This window comes from Camelus bactrianus, chromosome 7 (assembly GCF_048773025.1).
Source record: "Camelus bactrianus isolate YW-2024 breed Bactrian camel chromosome 7, ASM4877302v1, whole genome shotgun sequence".
Classification (NCBI taxonomy): domain Eukaryota; kingdom Metazoa; phylum Chordata; class Mammalia; order Artiodactyla; family Camelidae; genus Camelus; species Camelus bactrianus.
In genome coordinates this window covers 42208839-42230755 of record NC_133545.1, presented here as the reverse complement: position 1 = coordinate 42230755, position 21917 = coordinate 42208839, and the positions used below count along the sequence as shown (strand labels likewise).

General features: G+C 43.3%; 1 protein-coding gene across 5 annotated transcripts in view; it reads left to right on the top strand.

Moving 5' to 3' along the window:
* The window catches only part of CREB5 (cAMP responsive element binding protein 5), a 386139-nt gene that overhangs the window by 83295 nt on the left and 280927 nt on the right, over positions 1-21917 (top strand). For all 5 annotated transcript variants that reach the window (XM_074367300.1, XM_010971472.3, XM_045508120.2 and 2 more), the window contains one exon: positions 1714-1835. In XM_074367300.1, the coding sequence (XP_074223401.1) occupies positions 1714-1835 (122 nt within the window). The remainder of the gene's footprint in view (positions 1-1713; positions 1836-21917) is intronic.

Below are 21917 nucleotides of genomic sequence, written 5' to 3'. Positions count from 1 at the left end.
TATGTAGATCTCAGTAAATTAATTAATGTTCTAATAATACCACTTTCAGTAAAACCCAGTTCTTTGCGTATCTTTTATCTGTGATGTCCACTTTATGATCATCTGTGGTAGGCTTTCTTTGTACTGCAAAGAGAGCTCAGTATCTTGGAGAGCAGGCTAGGAATAGGGAAGAATGCTGATCGGTGTTTTGTGGCATTAGACTCCAAATCAACCATTTGGGTGCTTAACAGGTAGGAAAGCCGCGCACCCATAGGGTATCAGGAGGCATTGCCTTGGAAGGGCTGATTAAATGGGGACAGTAAGTCATTTTCAGCTTCATGGATATTAAAATAGTCTTTGAATCTCAACGGATAACTTACTGGGATTAACTACTCTCCTTATGACTTAGAAAAGTAAATAGGATTCTAGTTTCTTGTCATATAGGCATTTATAAAGAGAGTGCTGAAACAGCAAATTCATTTCAACCTGAGGGCCCTCTGCAGTTGATTGGTGGTGATGGCTTAGAGGACTGTGCAGAGATTTCAGACAGAGTGTAGGTCACTCCGGACAAGGGCCATCATCCATCTAGCAGTGTGTGCCGCAGGCTCCAGTGGCAATAATGCACGTCCACTGTGGAAATAGCATCGAGCCCTTGGCTCTAATCCTGGAGTTGCCACATGTACCTGGGAGACCTTGAACAAGACCCATCATCACTCAGAACTTCAGTTTTCTTTACTTGCAAAATAATTAGCATGGCCAGACTTCCTCACTGGGAAGTGGTCCTCTCCATTTTTGTTTGTTTGTTTTTTAAATTAATCTTCTGTTTCTGAGAAAAGGGCAGTTTACCCACTTTTATTCATGTCCACTTAAGTACACCTTTACCAGGGAAGATGACTGTCCTTACTAATGACGAAGATGTAATTCTACCCTGCTTACCATATAGGATCTTGTGAGAACTAGATTCTGGAGAATGTGTATGAAAGTATTTTATAAACTGCAAATGCTGCATAAATATTAAGCCACAAATAGTGGCTTCAGATCCTCCAGTTTTCTAAGTAGTAAGCTCTCCAGATCGTCAAGAATATGAAAGAAATTCTATTCCTTTTAAAGAGTATTCTCAGAACATTCTTTTGCTATAGCAAAGGAAAATTAAATTAATAATTATATTTTTAAGGGATGGAAGCTGAATGTGTTTGACTTGGAACCTTTCATCATCCTCTGTGACTCTCAAAATGAAAGACTTGTTCAATTTTTATTCTTCATTAAGAAAAACAAATCAAATGCTTGTTTTTCCTTTTCTGTTTGATACACAAATTTGCAAAACCTTTTTTCCTCCCAGCCCCCTAAAATCAGGCTTAACATTGACTTTTTTTTAACTTTCTTTTAGCTAAATCATTTTTTTTCCAGTTAAAAAAGCTATTCCACATGTTGCAATGTGTATTCAAATAATACGGACCCCAGAAAGTTGACGGTGGGATTTCCTCGCCTGAAGTTGTCCAGAAGGAGGTTTGGGAAGCCCTCACATATGCTTTCTAAACATCGTTATTCCTCCTTCGGTGGTTAGGGTTTTATTTTCTTCCATGTTATTATTTTATTTAAAGGGCTGGAAGATTACGAATGGCCAGTTGGCATCATAATTAAGGTGAGGGGAAGGAATTTGTGAATTTTGCTCGTGCTTGCCACAGGCTTTGGAGGAAAAGATCCCATGTATGATCACTTGGTCTCTGTTTTCAGATCAGACTCCGACCCCAACAAGATTCCTGAAGAACTGCGAGGAAGTGGGGCTCTTCAATGAGCTGGACTGCTCCCTCGAGCATGAGTTCAGGAAGGCTCAGGAGGAGGAGAGCAGCAAGCGGGTAGGTTCACTTGGACGGATGCCTGGACAGGTGCCTCCTCTAACACCTGCTTGGGAATTAGGTGGCACAGCAGATTGTGCCAGTGTGGTCCTAACACAGCATTTTATCCATTTACAAATGTTTGATGGTTTTCAAAACATGGATGAATCCCTGATTGTGGTAGAATCCAAAGCTAGAAAAATCATGGGAAAAACAGAGATCTGAAATATGAAATTCAAGCCAAAAAAAGGTTACTTGATTCTTGAACCTGAGTCAAATAAACTGAGAATTTTTCTATTCAAAACTAGTTGTTTTACTTTGCTAAATATTGAATAGCAAAGCCTTACGTGGGTGGTGAGGGCAGAAGACAAGGGTCAAAAGGGCTAAGATGACAAGTGGACAGTTGTAATGGTAGGAGAGAGGATTTCATCTGATTTGGTCCCAGGTTGTAACTGTCTGATTTCCTTAATCTTCCCAGTATGTTTCCACCAAATTTATAATTCCTTCCTCGTCATATTATTGAACATCTGTTGTTGATGAAACAAATAGGTTCACTTTAAGTATGGATTATTTGTTCTTATTAATGTAGAAAACCCACTTTATGAATGTCTCCAGAATATAGTCAGTTTTTATTGTAATGTTGTGCTGGCATTTAAAAATCACTTTACCAGATGAAGGAAAGGAAACAGGGTCACAAGTAAATATGATCATGACATTTTTTAGTATTTTTTTTTATTGTTTTGATAGACCATTACTGAATGCCCACAATGTACTAAACAACACATTAGATACATTCCATGGCTAGAGACTTAAACCAGGAAAGTTAAAGGAAGCACCACCAGCTCCGTTGTAATGGATTCTAAAGTTCCAGCTGTCCCATCCGGAGAAGAATTTTAAAAGGCTCCGCTATTTCTCTGAAGTGTTTCAAAACCTTTGAATCCTACTCTATGTGAAATTATAATAATCCCCTTCCACCAGATTTTTCTTGTCACATCCTCACATCAAAATAGCCAAGGGTTTGTATTCTGTCTGTACTGCTTTAGGAAAAATCCTGAAAGTGGGGGAAAGTTACAAGAGGAGTATAAAATCTCAATCAACGTTTTTTATTTTATAATTGGTCATTCATACGTGATGCCCATCCCCCCACTCCATCCCCCAATGATACGAAGGTCCTTTTTTCTTTTTTAAAACAAACATTTATTTAGCACTTATTTGCCAGACACTGTTCTGAGCACTTAAAATTTTTAACTAAATAAAAACAGAAGGTGTACATTCTATATTTCATGGCAGTAGAAATAGATTTAAAAAAAAAGCCATGGAAATATCAAGGGAGAGAGGAACCAAAAAGTCTAGTAAATTTCCTCTGGTTGAGCAATAAATTTTCTCCTGATAAATGCAGCATGTGTAGAAACTGAGGGGTTAAGTTCATTCATTCCTCCAGATAGTCATGGTTGGCTTCATAGATTAAACTGAACTATAAGAAAGGTGTGTACCTGGTCCGTATTGTCTTCATTTCTGATAGGATGATTTTAACCGAAGTGTATGCCCTTGATTTTCCTGAAGGCATTTACCAAGAACAGCTTTAGGAAGCCCACGGTCAGGGTGTGGTTTTAGATCTTCTCCTTTACAGAGCACTCATGATCTCTTCTATGCAGCCCCACGGGGGGAAATTCTTGCAGATCTGAATTCCAGGAAATAGTTTGCTTCCCCTGAGGAACTGAAATATTTTCTCCTCGTGGATATGAGAATCCTGTAACCGGTTCTGTTTCTCTTTTCGCTTTGACTGCTTGGTTCACATGAAACCAAGTTGACTACTTAATGTTGAGAACTTTTTAGAACTCTGTAATGAGCATTTTACTTCCCCCACTGACTAGACTTTCAGTTCTAGTTTATATTTCCTCTGGTCCCAATTTTTAATTAAAAAAAAAAATTTCATGCTGCGCATGTTTTGAGTTGCTTTTCATTCCTTTTGAGTTGAGAAGAGTATAAATAATTAAACATTAAAAATGAAAACAATTAGGCAAGCCAAGTGGAGGAGGACAATTGTAGAAATAACGCATTTTTTTCTCTTTCAAGTGTTGCTCTTAGTCATGTGATGATTTTATGATGAGTACATGGGTGAGGGATCCTACAGCTAGCTTCCCTCATGGTTTAGGGGCAGGCCCCTCCAGAGACCACTGTCTTACACCCCAACTTCACTTGCACGCACGAGAAGCTGGTTAATGTTCAGACTGTTGAGGTGTATCCTCTTCCATTGCCTCTTTCACACCAGAGGCCCAAATCCAGCTCGGTGGCCATGGCTACCCAAGAGGGCACCTTCTTGAGGCCTAACGCATGGTGACTTATCCAGCGGCCAAATGGGCTATGTTGGTGGCTTCTGCCCTAGCATTTCTTTGGAAGCCCCGAGGTGGGGAGGTGGGGAGGTGGGGAGTTAAGGAGGAGATGTTTTCCAATGTGCCAGCACTTTTACTCATCCCTTTGACCACATTTCTCCAGCTCCCAACATCCCTGGCACACTGCCACCCCTACCTCCTACTTCATTTCCTTGTCCCCGCTTGAAAAGTAGGAATACAAATTCTTTATTCAGTGCATACCTGGTCTTCATTGAGTTCTGTCTTCTTCTTCTTCCCTTTTTGCTGCACAATCAGGTAACTATTTCTTTTTAATTCTATGCTCCAACTCTCTTCTAATTTCTTTTCCTCTGAGTTTTTTAGCAAAAGTCTTGCATTAGTTCTCTCAGCAAGTTTTAGTAAAGCGAGAGATGGATTAGTTTAACTGGAGAATTTGGTTTAAAAAGGTTCTTAATTGAACTTTCTATATACTTTATACAAAAATATTAGAAAGACTAGTCTGGCCCTTCCCTCCACTTTTAAATTTCTTGCTGAAGGTTGGCATAGAAAATTCTATTAAAGAGCAAATAGAGAATTGATCCTTGGTTAGGCCATGTGGCTGTCTTTTGGGGAAAATTCTATAGACTGTCTCTAATCCTGACACCCTTTCCCAAAAGCATCCCGATGTGTATATAGAATGAGGACAGGCTAGAGGTAGGTCATGACCAGTGGAAAAAGCCCCAATGTCTGTATCCACAGCATATATATCAAACAACACATTCCATAATTGCCTCAGTCTTCCACTTTAGCATGAACTCATAGATTCAAAACTCTTTAATAAGCTTTCCAGCCCCCTCCCCCCCCCAGGAAAGACATCCCTCACTGGCAACATCACAAATTTCATCTTGCCTGTGGCTTAGAAGTCAGGCCAGTACATGTGCTGAAATAGATGAGAAGTTCTTGTTTATTATTTATTCACACAAAAAATATTTTTGAGGGCCCACCATGTACCAGGCACTGTCCAAGGCATTGGTGAATGTACCATGGACTAATGTTGATTAATAAATCAAAAACAAAATTCTGCCTTCGGGTAGCTTGCAAACGAGGGCAAGACAAACAGGAAGCAAATAAAAGCAATAGGATATAACATGTCAGAAGGTGATAAGAGCTATAGAGAAGAATACAGCAGGGAAGGGGCACAGGGAGTGCTGGGGATGGTCGGAGGGCATCACTGGTATGCAGGCATGCAGCAGAGGCCTGGATAAGGAGAAAGCTCGAACCTGGTGTGTACTGGGCATAAGAGTGGAGAGAGAAGTAGTGCAAATCCCTGAGGCTGGAGGGTGCTCTGTGGGCTGGAGGAGCTGCAAGGGGAGCGTATGTAGTGACGCTAAAGAGTGGGCATGGGAGGTCACATCCAGGAAGACCTTGCAGACTTTGGCTTTTACTCTGAGTGAGATGGGGAACCATTGGACAGTTGTAAGCAGAGATGTGATAGGATCTGACTTATATATTAGAAGATCACTTTGGCTGTCGAGTTGAAAGTAAACTGTTGGAGGTAAATAGCAAAGAGAGACCAGGTAGGAGGGTATTTAAAGAATCTAGATTGAAGATGATGGCAGATTGGTCCAAGGTACAGCTGGAAGGGGTAGTTAGATTCTGGATCTAATTTGAAGATAAAGCTAACAGAAATTGTTGATGGATGGATCTGGGGAGTGATAGAAAGAGTGGAATTAAGGATGAGTCTAGGTCTTTGGCCTAAGCAACTAGAAGGATGGAGTTGCCTATGGAAGGAGCAGGTTTGAGGGGGAAATTGAGATTATTTGCAGACTTGTTTAGTGGAGATACTGAACTGGCAGATGGATATATAGGTCTTTAATTCAGGACCCATCCAGAGATGTGAATTGGGGAGTCACTGGCATACAGTGCTGTTTAAATACTGTACTTGATGGAATCACCTGGGCCAGGAGTGAATGGCGATGAGGTAGAGAAGAGGTCTTAGCAGGGAACTTGGCAGAGTCCTCCAGATTGTCCAAGACAGGCTCTTCAACTCTTCACAGTGGCCAGAGATGACACAGAAGACCATGAGGCATGAAGAATCAAGTCAAGTATGGGAACCCTAGCAGTAATGCTGAATGGACTCCAATAACTGGTGATCAGCATACTGATTTTGTGTTCCATGTTAGAGGAAAAAACAAAAACCAAAAAGATTTTTTAAAAAAAAGAAGAGGGTGAATTGACCTTTCATATTTGATATCTTTTTTTGAAAAAAAAAAAAAAGAAAAAAAACCAGATCCAACAGTGCACATCTTGGAAGTGGGAGACAGCGTCATCATATGATAACAGTTGTGTGCATGTATATGTGTGTATGTGTAGGACAGGAAGGGAAGTTGAAAGGCCTAGAAATGAAGTCCTTTGTCTTGCTGAGCGAAATATAACATCACAGCCTAATGTGGTTACGGACCCTGAAGATGAAAAGTGCGGTGTGTAAGTGCTAAGTGTTGTTATCCTCCCTTAGGACCTAAATCTGACTCATTATGCTGAGGCAGCAATAGCAAATTAGGGCATTTCCATGCTCTAGAATTCCTACCCAAATGATGAAAAGTGTAGCTTATTCCCAGAGGGTGTTGACTGTTTAACTCATGGGAATGAGGGACAAGCTACAATCTTAAGATCTTGGATCCCAGCTCAGCAGGAGTCATGAAACGGCATGGCCAGGTCAGCCTCAGCTCAGAAAAGTCAGCTGCTCCATCTGATTAAATTCTGTTAAACCCAGCAATCATGTTACCGACACCACCAGTTACTTGGGGAGAGAGGGCACAGAGAGGGAGGTGCTTTGCCTTCACATGGTCCCGCTCTATCAAGGGCTAGCTGGCACGCTCCTCTCTGGGGAATGCATGAGTGGCACTGTGGGAAAATAAAAGATACCAAGTTACTTGCAACAGCTACATGCTTCCAATGATGTTAACGTGTTGCTTCTATGATATTTGTGTAATACAATCCCTCTCCTCCATCCCGCCCCAGAAGTCTGGAAAAAAAGAATATTCTGAAACCTAAACTTGGTTTTATTCAGGTTTTGAAAATGGCACCATGTTTGCTAACTCCTAGTAGATGAGACTGTTTTTGATCTTTTGGGATTTTTTTTTTAATAAGCGTGGCTGAAAGGAAATACCCCTTGGCAACATTCTGAGAGATGACAACCTATTTCTTCCCCCACTTCAATAACTGGAAAATCTAACCCTTAATATCATAGGGATTCTCTTGTCCTCCCCCTCCCCATTTTAGCGCGCTATGAATGTAAAGCCCTTTCAGCTTTCTCCACGTAGGTTTCAATGGTGCCCTCAGCTTTGGTGGAATTCGACACTAGAAGAGAAGTTGACTTGGTCTTTGCATCCTACTCAGGGGAATGACTAAACCAGTGGATAAACGGGAAGCTATTTCATGAGTTTTAGTTCCCTGGGACTTAGGATTAATGAGCGCAAACTTAAGGGAGGTTATTAAGAGTTGGTATCCACTTCCACATATGCCAGTGAATCATGGTGTGATGTCAGGCTCAGCCTCCACTTTAAAATGGAGTGGGAGAGAAAAAAAAAAAAAAAACTCACTGAGTTTTGGGGCAGGTTTTTTGATGGAAAGTCAGGGTATCCTCAAAAGGCATTGTCTGTTGCCTTGCAGAGTGAGCCCTTAAAGTCAAGTGTGTTTGATGTGGATAATGAGGAAGGGAAGGCCCACAGCTTGGAGGAATACTGACCAAGAGGGGCCCCAGGGCTTTGTACATCTCCTCCCTTGGACGGTTTGTATATTCACCTCATTTGAACTTTAATGGATGGAGCTTCACAACGTAACTTTCACATTAAAAGAAAAGCTTCTTATCTCTGGAGGCTGCGGATTTACTTTCTAATGCTACCTCATCTGGCAGTTCGAGGCCCTCCCTCCAGCCAGTGTTAGGGGCCAAATTGAGAGGGGGTGAGGGTGGGGCTGTCTTTGCAGATGAATGTGTCTCAGCCCGTGAGTGTCGGGTTTTATTTTTCTCTGGGTTCAGTATTAAGCATTTAAGTTTCTGTGTCATAGGTTTTATTTATATTTGCCATCACATGACTTTTGTGCTGGCAAGATAGAGGTCTCTGCCTGAGGTCTTTCTGAGAAGCGATTACAAGGTTTTCAGAGGCTGAAGTTTGGGATAGAAAGGTTTGCATTCATTCCGTGCTGTGAAGGGTGTTCTCCTGTGAGGCACTGATGTGTCCACTTGAAGCTGTTGGGGAGAAGAGCTTGGGAGGGTTGGACTTGTTAAAGGACAACATGAAGTTGGCCACAGGAAACTTGGCGTTGAGTGGGGAACCACTGTTTGTGTTGGAAATACTGCAGAATAAAATAGTTATTTTCTTGCACCAGTATGTCCTGTTCACTTGTGACTGGGTGTGGGAACAGTCAAAGTATTTATATACTCATGAAGCATATTCCAGACCCACATCTGACATTTTAAACATGTTATTAATGATCATTTGATTTTGGTCACTCTGGTTAACGAGGATTAATAATAGCAGTACTGTATACTTCATTTTAAATACAGGAGAATAAACTCCAGAAGAGACAAAAAGAGTTGATAGGCACTCACTAAGGGGGACCAGTGGTAGGCGTGACCTGTTCTGGCTTTTCTCCTAAAACCTCTCCGACTGTTCTCTCTGCCTCCTTGTCTTTTGCTGTATCCACCCTCAGGTGTTTTCCGCTTATACCTTCTCTTCAGAAAACTCATACATCCTCATAGCTTAACCATTAACTCCACCAGACAGTTCCTTTATCTATGCATCTAGTCTTCACCTTGAATATTAGTCTCTAATCTCCAGCCGTGACCAGCATTCCTGTTTGAATATACCACTGCTGCTCATAACTCAACTTGCCCAAGAATGTGCTCAAGGCTTTCCTATACAAACTCACCACCACGCCTGACACCCCTGGTCCGTCGGAGGCATAGTTCATCGACCACCAGAGTTGGCTTTGCCTTCCCTCCCTCCTTTACCTCACTCAGTAGGTCCCGTCAACTTCCTTAGGACCGAGTCCTCATGTCTTTCTTTATTTTCCATTTCTAGCACCTCAAGTCTAGTCCATCGTTACTTCCTGAGTTATTGCTGCAAATTCCAAGAAAATATTTTGACCTCTAACCCAACTTTAAAGAAATAACTTAGCATTATTATTGCAAAATTAAATGCATTTTTTAAATAAGTGAAAATGAACTGAAATGTTAACAAGTGAAAAAATATTGTTCTTGAAAGTGTTTGCCTCTCACTTGTGGTTAAGTTGGAAATTCCTCCAAATATTGTCGTTATTTAAAAAGTCGAGGGGTTAGTGTTGGTGGGATGTCATAGGTATAAAAGGGAGTGTGTCAGGAACTGTAGTCTTGATTCTAGGAGATTCTATGCATCGAATGCATTTGAAAAAACCAGAGCAGGATGGGGTTGGGATGTGGAGGGGCACTTAAAAATGACTAAGAAAAGAAGCTAAAAATATCCAGAAACACAATGGAGCCCTGGAGCTCCCCAGGCACCATAGTCAGCCCATTCTTGGGTTGTGAGGACCGCTTGTTTGGCCCGCCTTCCCATCAGGCGGCCTCATTGTAGCAGCAAATTAGGCCGATTGAATTATTTGGCTGGGAGGCTCCTCACTAAAACAATTACGGAAGCTCTGCTTTAAGAGCCAAGAAAAGGGCAGCTTTTCCCAGTTGGAGACTTTGTCATCAGGAAGATTTTTCTGTTCTGGGCTGGGGTGGAATCTCAGCTGGTTAAAAATCATTCCTTACCTGTCCCAAGGCAGGAAAGCCAGGCTGGGATTTCAAGGTATTAACCCAAGTGGAATCTCCACAGCGCGTGGACACTGTCCTCTGAAGGAATCCATTTCCAGCTGTGAGTAATTCAGGACTTTCAACCCACCAGACGCGGCTGGTGTGTACCTGGGACAGGAGGCTTTTGCATCTGCAGAGGAAGCACATCCTGTCCTCTGAGAGGCCCTGCATTAATGCTCCCAAAAGCAAGCAGGAAAACAGATCTGTTTTCTGGGCCAGATTAAAACAAAATGACTAAAAGATGAAGCTTCCGCTCTGGGCAAAAAACAAAAACAAAAACAAAACAAAAAAAAACCCCAAAAAACAAAAAAAACCTTGCATTTAGAAAATTGGGCCAAATGTTAGATGTGCTGAGCATCTGCAGCTAAGAATCACTAACCTGGGCCCCTTGTAGAGACGTGAGAAAAAAACTGATGTTGTGAAAAGAGAAAAGGAAAATAATAGAATAATTGCAAGAGTCTCTGCTCCATCATCTCATAAATCCAGGTGAACATTAAGTATGTTTAGGAGCAGGTATGGGAGTGATTTACTCTGGGAGCCCTGCTGTGGCATTTGTGGGTTGTTAAGTTATTTCCATATTGATAAGGCTGAGGCCAGGAACTGGGATTCCGAACATTCCTTCCTCCATATTTCCAGCATGTTGGCTGTCGACTCAAACCTAGGGTGCAGTGACTGATTTTTAACACCAGCACCCTGGAGGGACATTTTCCTTGTTCTTAACTCAACTACCACCAGAGCTCAAAAGCCTAGGACAGTTTATGGAATAGTGGATTTTTACCCCCCATGCCACATTCCTACACTTTGGGGAACTGGCCCTTCTGATGACCCAGAGGGGCTCACAAACTGGTTGGATTGGGGAGGAGGTCAGTCTTTCCCACGGGGAGCTAGGCACACTCACCTGCTGGGCCGGGATGATCCTCGCATCCCAGGTGTGAAGGAATATTGGCTACAGTCTTCTCCAGAACATCCCTGGGCTTCACTTTGTTCTTTGCTTTCTGGGATATTAAAGGCTATTTTTAGCCTGTTTGAACCTGTGGCTCTTCCGTGTGTTGGGGCCAGTTTCTCGTTAGGTGCTGGAGTGAAACAGAATGCCAGAAGGGCTTCCCTCTCAGCATCTCCTCTCAGCACATTTTCTAATAAAATTCACTAGCGTTGGCAGAATCAGATGGTTGTGTATGTAGATGATATTTTGACTTTTGACCTGAAGGCAAATGTAAGCTGTTTTATTGGGCAGCTTTGGAGCTAGAAGGACGGATAGTCCCACCTGCAAGTTCTCCCTTCATTGGCATGGTGGGGGCTTCCTCAGTCTTCTCCGTGAAGTGAGGCGAACCCCACATTTTGGGTTCAGTGTGGCTGCAACCACAGACGTCCCTGGGATCTGAGTTACGTGCAGAAGGCACTGTCTGTTACATGAAAACTTTGAAAGTTGATCACACTGCTGATCAAATTCTGCCTGAGTCAATGCTGGGTGCTGCCTTTCTCTCGGTGGCTTATATTTGGGTGGGGGCGTATTTGGGCCTGTAAACAGTCATGTCCCCAAAGAAGACAAGCAGTCATGTTTTGTGTGCATGTTGGGTTGATTGACTACAGATGATGAATTGCTGGGCATTTTGAATCACAGCTGCTCTCAAAGAAGTCACCCTCTTCCTGGCTTCTGCCGGTATGATTTGTTATGCACAGAACTTAGGAAGTTAGTTTCCCAGGGGATTTATGAACGTGAGGCCATTGCAGTATTCGCTGGCACAGTTGGCCAGGGCATTCCTATCCTTTCCAGAGCAAGCCTGGAATCCATGGCACTCTTCAGTATAAAGCGCAAAGTGTGAGCCCCAGCCTCCCAGCCCTGTTTGGTTGGTCCCTAAGTGGCTGAAAGGGAACAAGATGGTCCAGAGTTCTGACTGCCCCTTTTGTGGCATTTTGTGCTGGAGTGTGATGGGCACTGTGATATCTCTGTGCTGCTGGTCCACCTGATAATAGCCTCCCAACCCATCCTGTGCTAATCACAATGGCCCCGGTGTGGATTGTGGAGAAGTGATGCAGAGTGTTGTCTGAATTCAGGATGAGAGCAAGAAATCCAGACTCCGTCCCATCACTTTCTAAAAGTCATGCATGACTTCATTTTCTTACCAGCAAACCAGGCCTTGGAGTTTTATAAACATACATCGTTCAAACATCTTGATGTCTGGAGCATAGAAAATAAAGCTAATTCCTAGGTAGACAATGTAAGATTCACATATTACTGCAGCATCTCACCTTGAATGTTCTTTCTGATGTTGACTAAAAGAAGTGTTCTGAAGGGGGTCCTGGAAACAGAAATCCAAGTCCACTTTCACAGAGACAGTAACGCAGTGGTAACCACGCTGCCTGAAGAGCGCCTCTTCCCTGCACAGCAGGAGGAGGGAAATAGCTTCTTGTTCCAGATCTCTGCCAGATGTTTTTCTTTATTGGTATCATAATAACGCACATATACACGAGTACGTGTCTTAGGCAAAGTGGGCCATCAGGCTTTGTGAATAATTCCTCGCCTTCCTGACCATTACCTAGCACTGCCTACAACGTCCAATTCAACACCAGCTTTAACAGGCATGTGATGTCCAAGTACAGCCCCCTGCTGCCCTCTGATTGTGAAGGCAGCCGCCTGGTTGACCCATCAGCTGGTTGTGAACGTAGGGGTGATTTCCCATTAGTGGTGATGGATTTGCACGAATCCGAACACACACTCCCTCCTGTGGACCCCCTTGTGACCAGAAGCACATATTGCCAGACAGCTGGCCGGGGCCAGGGGTGCAGCCTGTGATCACGGGAGAGAGGAGCTGCTTTGACCTCATTAGTGGCGTTTTCCTAATTGAGTCTAACACTCACAGGCTGCAGCAACCTGGGCTGCACCTCCGATACGAGGGACTGGTGTGTTTTCCAGAAAAACAACCTGTTAACAGCACTGAGTCCCAGCACTTTTTAACCTCCTGAGATTTTGCATTTTGCCCTTCCTAACATCTCCTGCCTTTTGACAAAAACCTCACGAAGCCACAGCAAACTTGCCTAAATCGTGTACCAGTGGTTTGTTGCTGTTAAAGGACACTGAGACTGCACATTTCTATTTCAGTCAAACTGAGAGGGGACGTGTAGAGAAAAGCCTGGGAAGTTCCTATAGGACAGGGGACGTCCTATATGTCTCTGATCTTTGCGGACAGGTTGGCGTTAGAAGGGAGAAAATGAATGGGGCTTTGTGTGTACGTTAGGAATGGCTCAAAAGGAAGTTAGCCATGAAAATGCTTTCCTTGGATGCTTTGTGGGATTTATTCAGCTCATCCTCCTGGACTTACTGGCTTTTAATCAAAGAGTAAATACCACTCCAACAGAGCCGGGCCCTGTGAGCATGAAATGGTTGACTCGGTGCAGTTTCAGACATCCGCTGATGGCTGACTGGGCTCATGCTCTCGTACCCAGTTCCTCCTCCTTCGTTTGGAAGTCCTTGCACCGACTTCCTCATCCCTTCCCCGGGAGTTCGAGAAGCCCCTTTCATGTGTGCCACTGAGATCATCTGACCTGTCAGCCAGCCCAAGAATGAGGGCCTGACCAAGATGACCAATATTTGCATTTGTCTTTCCATTAGAAGAGAAGAAAGAGACCAATTCTGATTCTTAAAGTGGTCCTCATTTTCCACACCTCCCTCCCAATCCCCGGCAGAGGTAACCTGCTCCGTGTGCCAAATGCCTTTCCCAACAGCTGTTTGGTGATTCTGTGTCACTGGGCTCACTGTAAAATCAGGCATATCCTTTTAATTACCTGTTCATATTTCAGCAATGCCGAGCTCCGTGGCACAGAGAGAAGGGATAAACCTTCATTGTAATGGATTTTTAGTAAGACTATCTCGGAGATAAGAGTCCTAAATCTTGGCAGTCTCTTTGGAGCACACACTTTGTGATTGCACACAAGTTCTTGGCTCCCCAGAGCCATGCTGTAAGTGGAGTGCAGTGCACAGGGCTGGGTAATAAGATACTGCAGATACATTTGAGAGCAAGGTACACTTTTGCTTTATTTATGAAGATAGACATGCTGGTTGAGGGCTTAATCACAGCTGATAAATCATTTTAAGAAAGCCTATTAGAACCATATGCTGATTTTTTTTTTTGCATTAATATAGTGTGTCTGTTTCCAGTCTAATAAGACAGGGTTTTCTCCCGTGCTCTCTGTGTCTCTCCGGTGTGGACTATTTATCTGTTTAAGTGGTATCACTTGTGTGGGAGCATTTATCTGTTTAAGAGGGACCATCAATAAAAGGTGAAAGGAAAGTGGGAAGGAGAAAATGAGTGAGGGTACCCGTTGCACAGTGCCTGTGTGTGTACGTGTGTGTGTGTGTTTATGGTATCACAAAAGAAAGAGTCAAAAACCTGAGAACAGGAAACATCTCAATTAGAGCTTCGGAAGACCGTGGATTGGTCTTCACGCAGCATAAGGTAGTCATTTCAGCCCAGGTGGTTATAATACTATAGTAAAAGATTATCTGAATATGGTTGGGGGGGTGCACTGACATTCTGGTTACCTCACTTCTCCCCCAGCTAGCAGAGGTCTGCCCCAGGAACAGGTCCCAAGGCTCTTTAATGAGAGCCATATTGGGGCTCCAACTCAGAGCCAAGCTCTGTTTATCACTAATTGCAGGGGTGCCTTGCAGATCTTTTCTGTTATTTCCTGATTATACCCCTGCGCGTTTTATCATCTTGCCAAAATTCAAACAGTAATAATTGCATGATTTATTGTTTATTTATAACCCCTTCTACTGTGTCAATCACTGTATTTAATAGATTTTTAAAACAGCAATAGCTCTGACCAAATGACTAGATTTCTTTTACCTTCCGCAGAGAAGTCATTTCTTTGTGAGTCTCGCTTGGCATTCTTCAGAGCACTTCCATGGTCTTCCCTCTCCAGAATCCTGTGTTTCTGTCTGTAAAAATAAAGGCTGATTTTGGTGCACAGAGAGCTTGCATACCAGGAAGATATTTTAAGAAAGGATATTAATTTATCCCTCAGGATTATGTCCAGGCTGGGTTATATGAAGCCTAAGTTTCTTTCCACCTCCCAGTTTCCATGATTCTCTGAAAACGGAGTTTAGAGATAAAGATAAGTGAAAAGCCCCTTTTATGCAAATTAGGCATAGAGCAGAAATTTGACACCAAATTATTAGAAGTTGAGATTGTGAACTAGTAATAATAAAATTCACTACCATTCATTTGTGGGTTCCTACTGTTTGTCAGGCACCGTGCTAGAAGTTTTATTCCCTGATCGTTACAGCAATCTTATAGATGTTTTTACCTTTATTTAACATCATAAGAAGTTAAAGTTTAACAGTTTAAATAATTTGCTGAAAGCCACAAAACAAGGAAGTTACAGATCTAATATTTGTACATAGAGTGTCTGCTGGAAAATTCCTGTGCTTCCCACTCCTTCAGATCACCTCTTTTTATCTTTATTCCCTTACAGGCCTTGTATATTTTAATATACGTGCTAATTTACTTAAAAACGAAAGTTCGGTGGAAGCTTTGCCAAACATCAGGCTGGGCTTGCTCTCCACAAATACGTGAAAAAACCTTGACTGCACTCACTCTGTTCTGGTCTTTGAAGACTCTTCTGTCAGCCTCCAATCTCAACCCCAGATTTTCCTGTGTTCTGTGGCTGGGGCTGCAGCAGCACAGCTGGCCCTGAAAGCTTGGTGGGGGGCGATGGGGAAGGCAGCTTCTCTCCATGATGCATTTTTCAATGTCACCGAGGTCATGTGGTCCACCGCCACTGCCCTACTCACCAAAACACATAATCCCGGGTCCAAACCAGACATGGGACCATCCTCTTATCTCTGGTGTTTTGTGAGTAACATCCTCCTGCTATGGAGTATTTCCTTCCATGCCTGGTCCTAATGACTACTGCTTTCCTGGAGTAAAATGAACGTTTGTCGAGAGGAGCTGTATTTGAAGCTGACGTTAGATTCTGATAGAGTGATGTCTGCTTGAATGACTGCCCCCGAGGAGAGCACGCTTAGGAGAATGCTGCCATGACCTCTCAGGGCATTGCCTTGGGATTTGGGGTGGGGGTTGCTACACTATTATTTCTGGGTGTTACTGGAGTTTGGGCAGTAGGATAAAGAGTCATTGCTGGTATATAGGCTGTGGTCAATGTTATATACTCAAACGTTGGATTTTAAAGGAAAGCCTTGCAGTGCTCCTTCCCTCCAGCCCCAACTTCCATTACTGGAAATGTTTCTATTATGTCCTCCCAATTCAATCAAACAAGCTTTTACTGAGGGTTTAGTATGTCCCCAGGTGCTGTGTGATGTGGGGCAGGTACCAAGGATACATTCTGCTAGGGGAGTGGCTAGTCCAAGGGCATGGGGGAAAGTCTGGCTTTCTTGTTGCATCCAAAGCTCCTCTGAGATCACATGTAAAGTAGAAATAGCAGTGACTGTGGCTACTCAGTTCAGCTGCATTTTCTTCAGGATCTGACCGTGACTTAATTTGCCAGTTTTCTCTTCTGTGTCATTCTCTCTCTTGTGTCTTTTTGGTCAGGAAAATGGACTGTCTCCCTTCCCTAAACCTATCTGTGGCTTCCTCACCTCACTGTGTTTGTCCATACAGTTATCTCCACCTGGAAGATTTTTCCCCTCCCCTCATCTTTGACCAAATCAAACCCATCCATGAAAGCCTATGTCAGATGCCACAACCATGAAGCCCTGTCTGATTTCCCCTCACTCGATGCAACTTTGGTGTCCCCTGAATTCCCACATTGCTTTTCAAGCACTTCTTATGGCACTTCTACCTGCCTACCTTACGTTCTCAGACATGCTGCGTTCTCCTCTCTTTCGCTGGACTGTAAGCCGTGTTGTTTCAAGGCACCGCCTACCCTCTTCCATCATGCCCTGTACCATCATCTCACACATGAAAGGAGCTCCATGAAGAATCATTGGAATGGGTGAACGAATGAACACAGATGCGTGAATGAATGTCCTCATACAGCAAGGTTACTTTAGCTGGTTTATCCGAGGCAAGGAGAACTGAATTACCTTCTAAGAGAGAGGGCTCTTAAAGAGTTTCAGTATCTGTTTTATTTTCAAGAAATTTGCTCATTCATGAAGGAGCTAAGATGACTGAGGATGAAAAATACCCAATAACATAGTTATTGGTTAATAGCCATACCATGTAGAGAATCATGAATTGAAGGCAAGAAGGCTTTGGAAAAGAAATTCATCTACTTATTCAGCAAAGTTTTATATGTGACAGTCATTGGGATACAATAAGGTAGCCCTCAAAACGCCTGCACTTATAATAAAAAGTGACAAATAGTTTGTGCCACAGTAGTATAATACGGGTAAGCTAAGGATTTCCTAACACAGTGGGGTGTGTGTGTGTGTGTGTGCGTGTGTGATGGGGAGAGTGGTAGGTTAGACAGTTTAAGTACCCTAACATTATGAGCCTTGGTCTTCTCATCTGTAAAATGGGGGTGATAATTGTCTATCTCATAAGGCTTTGTTTATGGCAAGTGAAGCCTCCTGTGTAAAGCACTGTGACATATGTGCAGTGGTGTTCCATAATTCTTGTTTTTATCCCCTTCACTATATGATACCCAAGGATCAGAGGCAGCTGAGATTTTAGTGCCAAATCTGGGATGGGAAACTAAGCAAATACTCTATGCCCATAATTTTTCCTGGACTTTAGGTGGTAGTTGTGACTCACAAGTCCCTTTCATCACTGCAATGGACCGAGAGACCAAAACCTTCCAAAGGCTTTAGTCGAAACTCAGAGCTGGGTTTGATGTCTGTGATCCATACCCAGCAGGAGATAGTCTCCTGTTGTTACAGGTGATTTTTATATAAATCCAAAGTCTCGGGGCTTCCTCAACGTTTCCTTTCATGACCCAGGTAGTGAGTATACCACTGTTTATTTTTAGGAAGGTTTGGCAGATGTTGGCTAGGCTGACTTCCAGGTCAGAAAAAAATGTTCAAGGATGCTTTCTTCCAAGCAGTGAAATAGAAGTTCACATGGGACAAAATGAAATAAACCTTAACATCTTTAGAACACATTCACCTATTCCTCAGTTGCATATCCACAAAAATGCTTATTTCACAAATACCATCTCACTTTGTCTTCTTTGGCATCTGAGTAGCTTCCTGGAAAGATGTGCTTCTTCCAATGTCTGGGTGTTGAGGACCACCAGAGTTTTGGTTACTGCAAAACACTGTTGGTAAAGAAAAATAAGCCTGCAGTGGAGGACATAGCTCAAGTGGTAGAGTGCATGCTTAGCATGCATGAGGTCCTGGGTTCAATCCCCAGTGCCTCCTCTAAAAATAAAGAAATAAATAAACCTAATTACTTGCCCCTGCAAAAAACCCCTAGATAACTCTTAAAAAAAGAGTCCTAATAAAAATAATTTCCCAACTCAGAAATTAAATTCTTAATAAGAAAGGAAAAATAAACTCTCTTTTGGGCAGATCTCACATCAAGGTTGTGTTTGTGGTTTAGGCAAGTTTGGGTTGATTGAAGAAAAGTGTATATGGGGCCATGTAGGCTGGCTGTGCTGGACATTTCAAGGCCAGCTATACACAAAAGAGGTGCTGCATGCCTGCCAGTCCTGGTCCTTCTGGGATAGGTGTCCAGGAGAGAATATGGGTATGTGCATAGGCCCTGACTCATATGGTTTATTCATTGCTGCTTTATTTTCTGTCACACGTATTACAGACCTAGTGAGGCCCTCCATTCTCTACTTGTGGTATGCAGTTTATTCATACCTTATTACTCCTGGGACAACAGGTGCTTAACCTCTGGACACAGACTCTGCACCCCCTACCAGCAGTGGGAGAGCTATGAAGTATTAAATCCATGATGGTGGCAGGATTTTGACTCTTTCACCTTGTATCCAAGGAGGGCAACTCATCAGGAAGCTTGAGCTGAGGCATGACGTACACCCTGGCCAGTTGCAGTGAGGCATGCCCAAGTGGGCTTTTCCAGTTTCCAAGAACTAGTTTGGAACCATCACAACCACAATTACTCTTATCCCTTCCTAAGTAAAAGCTGAAAGACCAACTTTCTGCCCCAGTAAAAGCCTGTCCTTCTGTCTTTCCTTTTGCTACTGGAACCCAATAGCCAAAGGTCAGTGCCGCACCAGTACTTCTGATTGAGGGTTTGCTAAAACACCTTCACTGGAAAACTCCTCCTGCAAAATATGCCGCATCACCTGGGAATCTGCTAAAAAGACAAATTCTGGGGCCCAGAATTCAATAAGTCTGGGTGTGGCAAGTTCCAAAGTAACAGTAATACCGTGGGTCTGAGAACCATGCTTCGCAAACTGCTATTCTGAGGAACTGCTCCTCTAAGAATTCCTTTGTCAAGATGTTCACTGTTTGTTTATTCTTACCTTTCTCTGGGGGATTCACAATGTACATTGGCATTTTAAAGGCTTAAGGAGGTCCTGTGTGAAAGAAATTTCATTCAACCCACCATTTTTCTAACATACTATTTGACCACAGAACCCTTTTCTTTCTGTGGAATAGCTGTCAACACCCTATGGGGCCATAATCCTTTGGAGCCAACTTTGCACAACTGCAATGGAAAGAGCTTGAGATGTCATGACTTACTGGTCTTGTGGCCTTCCCAAGTCACCTACCTCTTCTGAGCCTCCATTTCTATCTACCTTGTAAAGTTACAGTGTAAAGGGTCTAGCCTTGCATATAGAATAGACTTAACAAAGGGAGAGCGTGTTTTGTCTAGTTCATGCTAAAGCTATGGTGACATTTGTCCTGCCCATACTCTCTTTGAATGTACTGTCACTTCTGGACATTTTGATGTATTTGTGGGAGGAGGTAAACTCTGCCATCTTGAAGATCCTCCACTTCAGGGCATTTTGAATGTGTCCAAAGATTTCTTGAAACCCAGGCCCATGGCTTCTGTCTGTCTTCAGGTGAGCAGATCTTCTTGACACGGGCTCTGATTGAGTCAGCACCAGTTGTTCTGTAACTGTCAAGGGGGATTTTTTTCATAATAAAGAAACACATCCAGTAGGATAGTTTTTGAAGATGCGCTGACATCAAGAATATGCAGCATTTTGATTCTAAATTATGTGAAAGTGGTGTATAAGCTTCAATGTGCTACAAAAATGAGTGATTGTGATTATACTTATTATTACCCTAGTGAACATTTTAGGTTTAAAAAAAAGACTTGCACTTGTAGAATTGGTGTGTTTCTCTGGAAGGGAACAACATGGTATTTTCAAGGAAGAATGTAATATTTCTTTCCCTTCTTTGTCCATCCTCTGACCATTATCTATCACAGAAATCTCTTTGGGGGTACCTCTACAACTTTATGGGCTATTCTGGGCCTATCACATCAAAGCTGGATCTCAGAGAGACAATGAGAGGGGAGAGCACTGAGTGACTTTTTAGTAAGTCCCCATAACCAAGGAAGCAGCCCAGTCTTTCTGACACAGCAAACTTGGAGGCAGAGGAAAGTGATTTATGAGGAAAGGCAACAGATTCCTGGTTCTTCTGTGGGGGCAACTAGGAAGCTATGGTCTGGAGCATGCAACTGGTTTCCATAACTTAATTGTGTGACCAGCTGGCCCCCTGGAAGGAGATGGGCTCTGACAGTCCCAGAATGCAGGGAAGATGTGAGGCTCAGCAAAGCCTGAAGCTCAGGGAGTGAATGCTGAGGGTAGGAAGGGAGCCTTCTCAGCATGGCTCCCTGCAGAGAGCCCTGCTGGCAGGCAGAAAAGGGTGGATCAGTAAAGTAGGAAAGGAGTGAGACAAGGGGAAAAAAAAAATCACAGATGTCCCAAATTTCCACAATTTTATCAAAAAATTTTCCATGACTCATCTTGTGACTTTTCACAAATTTAATATGATAAAACCACTGCCCTAAGCATAATTAAACTGCAATTACCCACGGCTAAGAGGGTGGTGCGTTTTAATCAACCTCTTCATTCCCTCAACTGCCCAATCCAAGGTCGGGAAAATAAAGAACAAAAGTTGTCTCTCTCCTTTCTTCCACTCTTGTTCCCCAGGCTCTAGGGCCCTCTCACAGGGGGAGCAAAACCGAAGGCAGTCCAGAATAATTTCCTCCCACTCAAAAGTAGTGAAATAAAGTGAAAACCGCATAGAGGGAGCTGGAGGACTATGGTTTTTGCTTGTTTGTTAGCTCAGCCCAACTTCGGGATACTTTCAGCTCCAAAGGTAATGCAGACTAGACGCTCCGCATTCCCTTGCCATACGGTGGTCTGTCAGGGGAGTCGTCCTGACGGTGGGGGTGCTTGAAACACTTGATAACAGCACTGGCTGTTTCTTGCGTAGCGCCCGCTACCTGCCAGGTGGCTTACAGACAATACGTCTTATCCTAGTAAGAGGTCCACAAGGCAGGTTTATCACTTACAATTTTACCCGTAAGAAAGGAAGCTCAGAAATGCAGTTGCTTGTTCTTAGTCACCCAGTGGCAGAGCTGGGATTTAAAAACTCAAGATGGTCTAATTCCAAAAGTACCCCCTGACACTGGAAGGAGCAGCAGTGAACGTAGCAGGAACAAAAGCAGTTCAGAGTTGCTGTTCTTGCTCTTGAATGCCTGCAGACTGTTTGTCACAGGCTCCCAATGCGCCCGACCCTTGTTTTCCTCACCACAACTGGATAAGAAGGGCCATGCTTGACCTGGAAGGTGTTGAAAGGCCTGCCGCTGAGCACAGCTCATCGAACGGGACAAGGTTCGCCATTGCTGTGACCTGGGAAGGTGCTGGGGTCCAGCTGGACCCCTCCCCAGCTGCTCCGAGGTGGCTTGGGCTGCTGTCCAGAGTGCACTAAGCCACAGCCAATGTCAAGGGCTCCTCACGTCCAAGCAGGAAACTGTGACTGAAAAGCTGAAAAAACATATGATCCCATAAAAAGCCGCCTCTGGGGAAACAAGCCATTAGTCAGCCTTATTT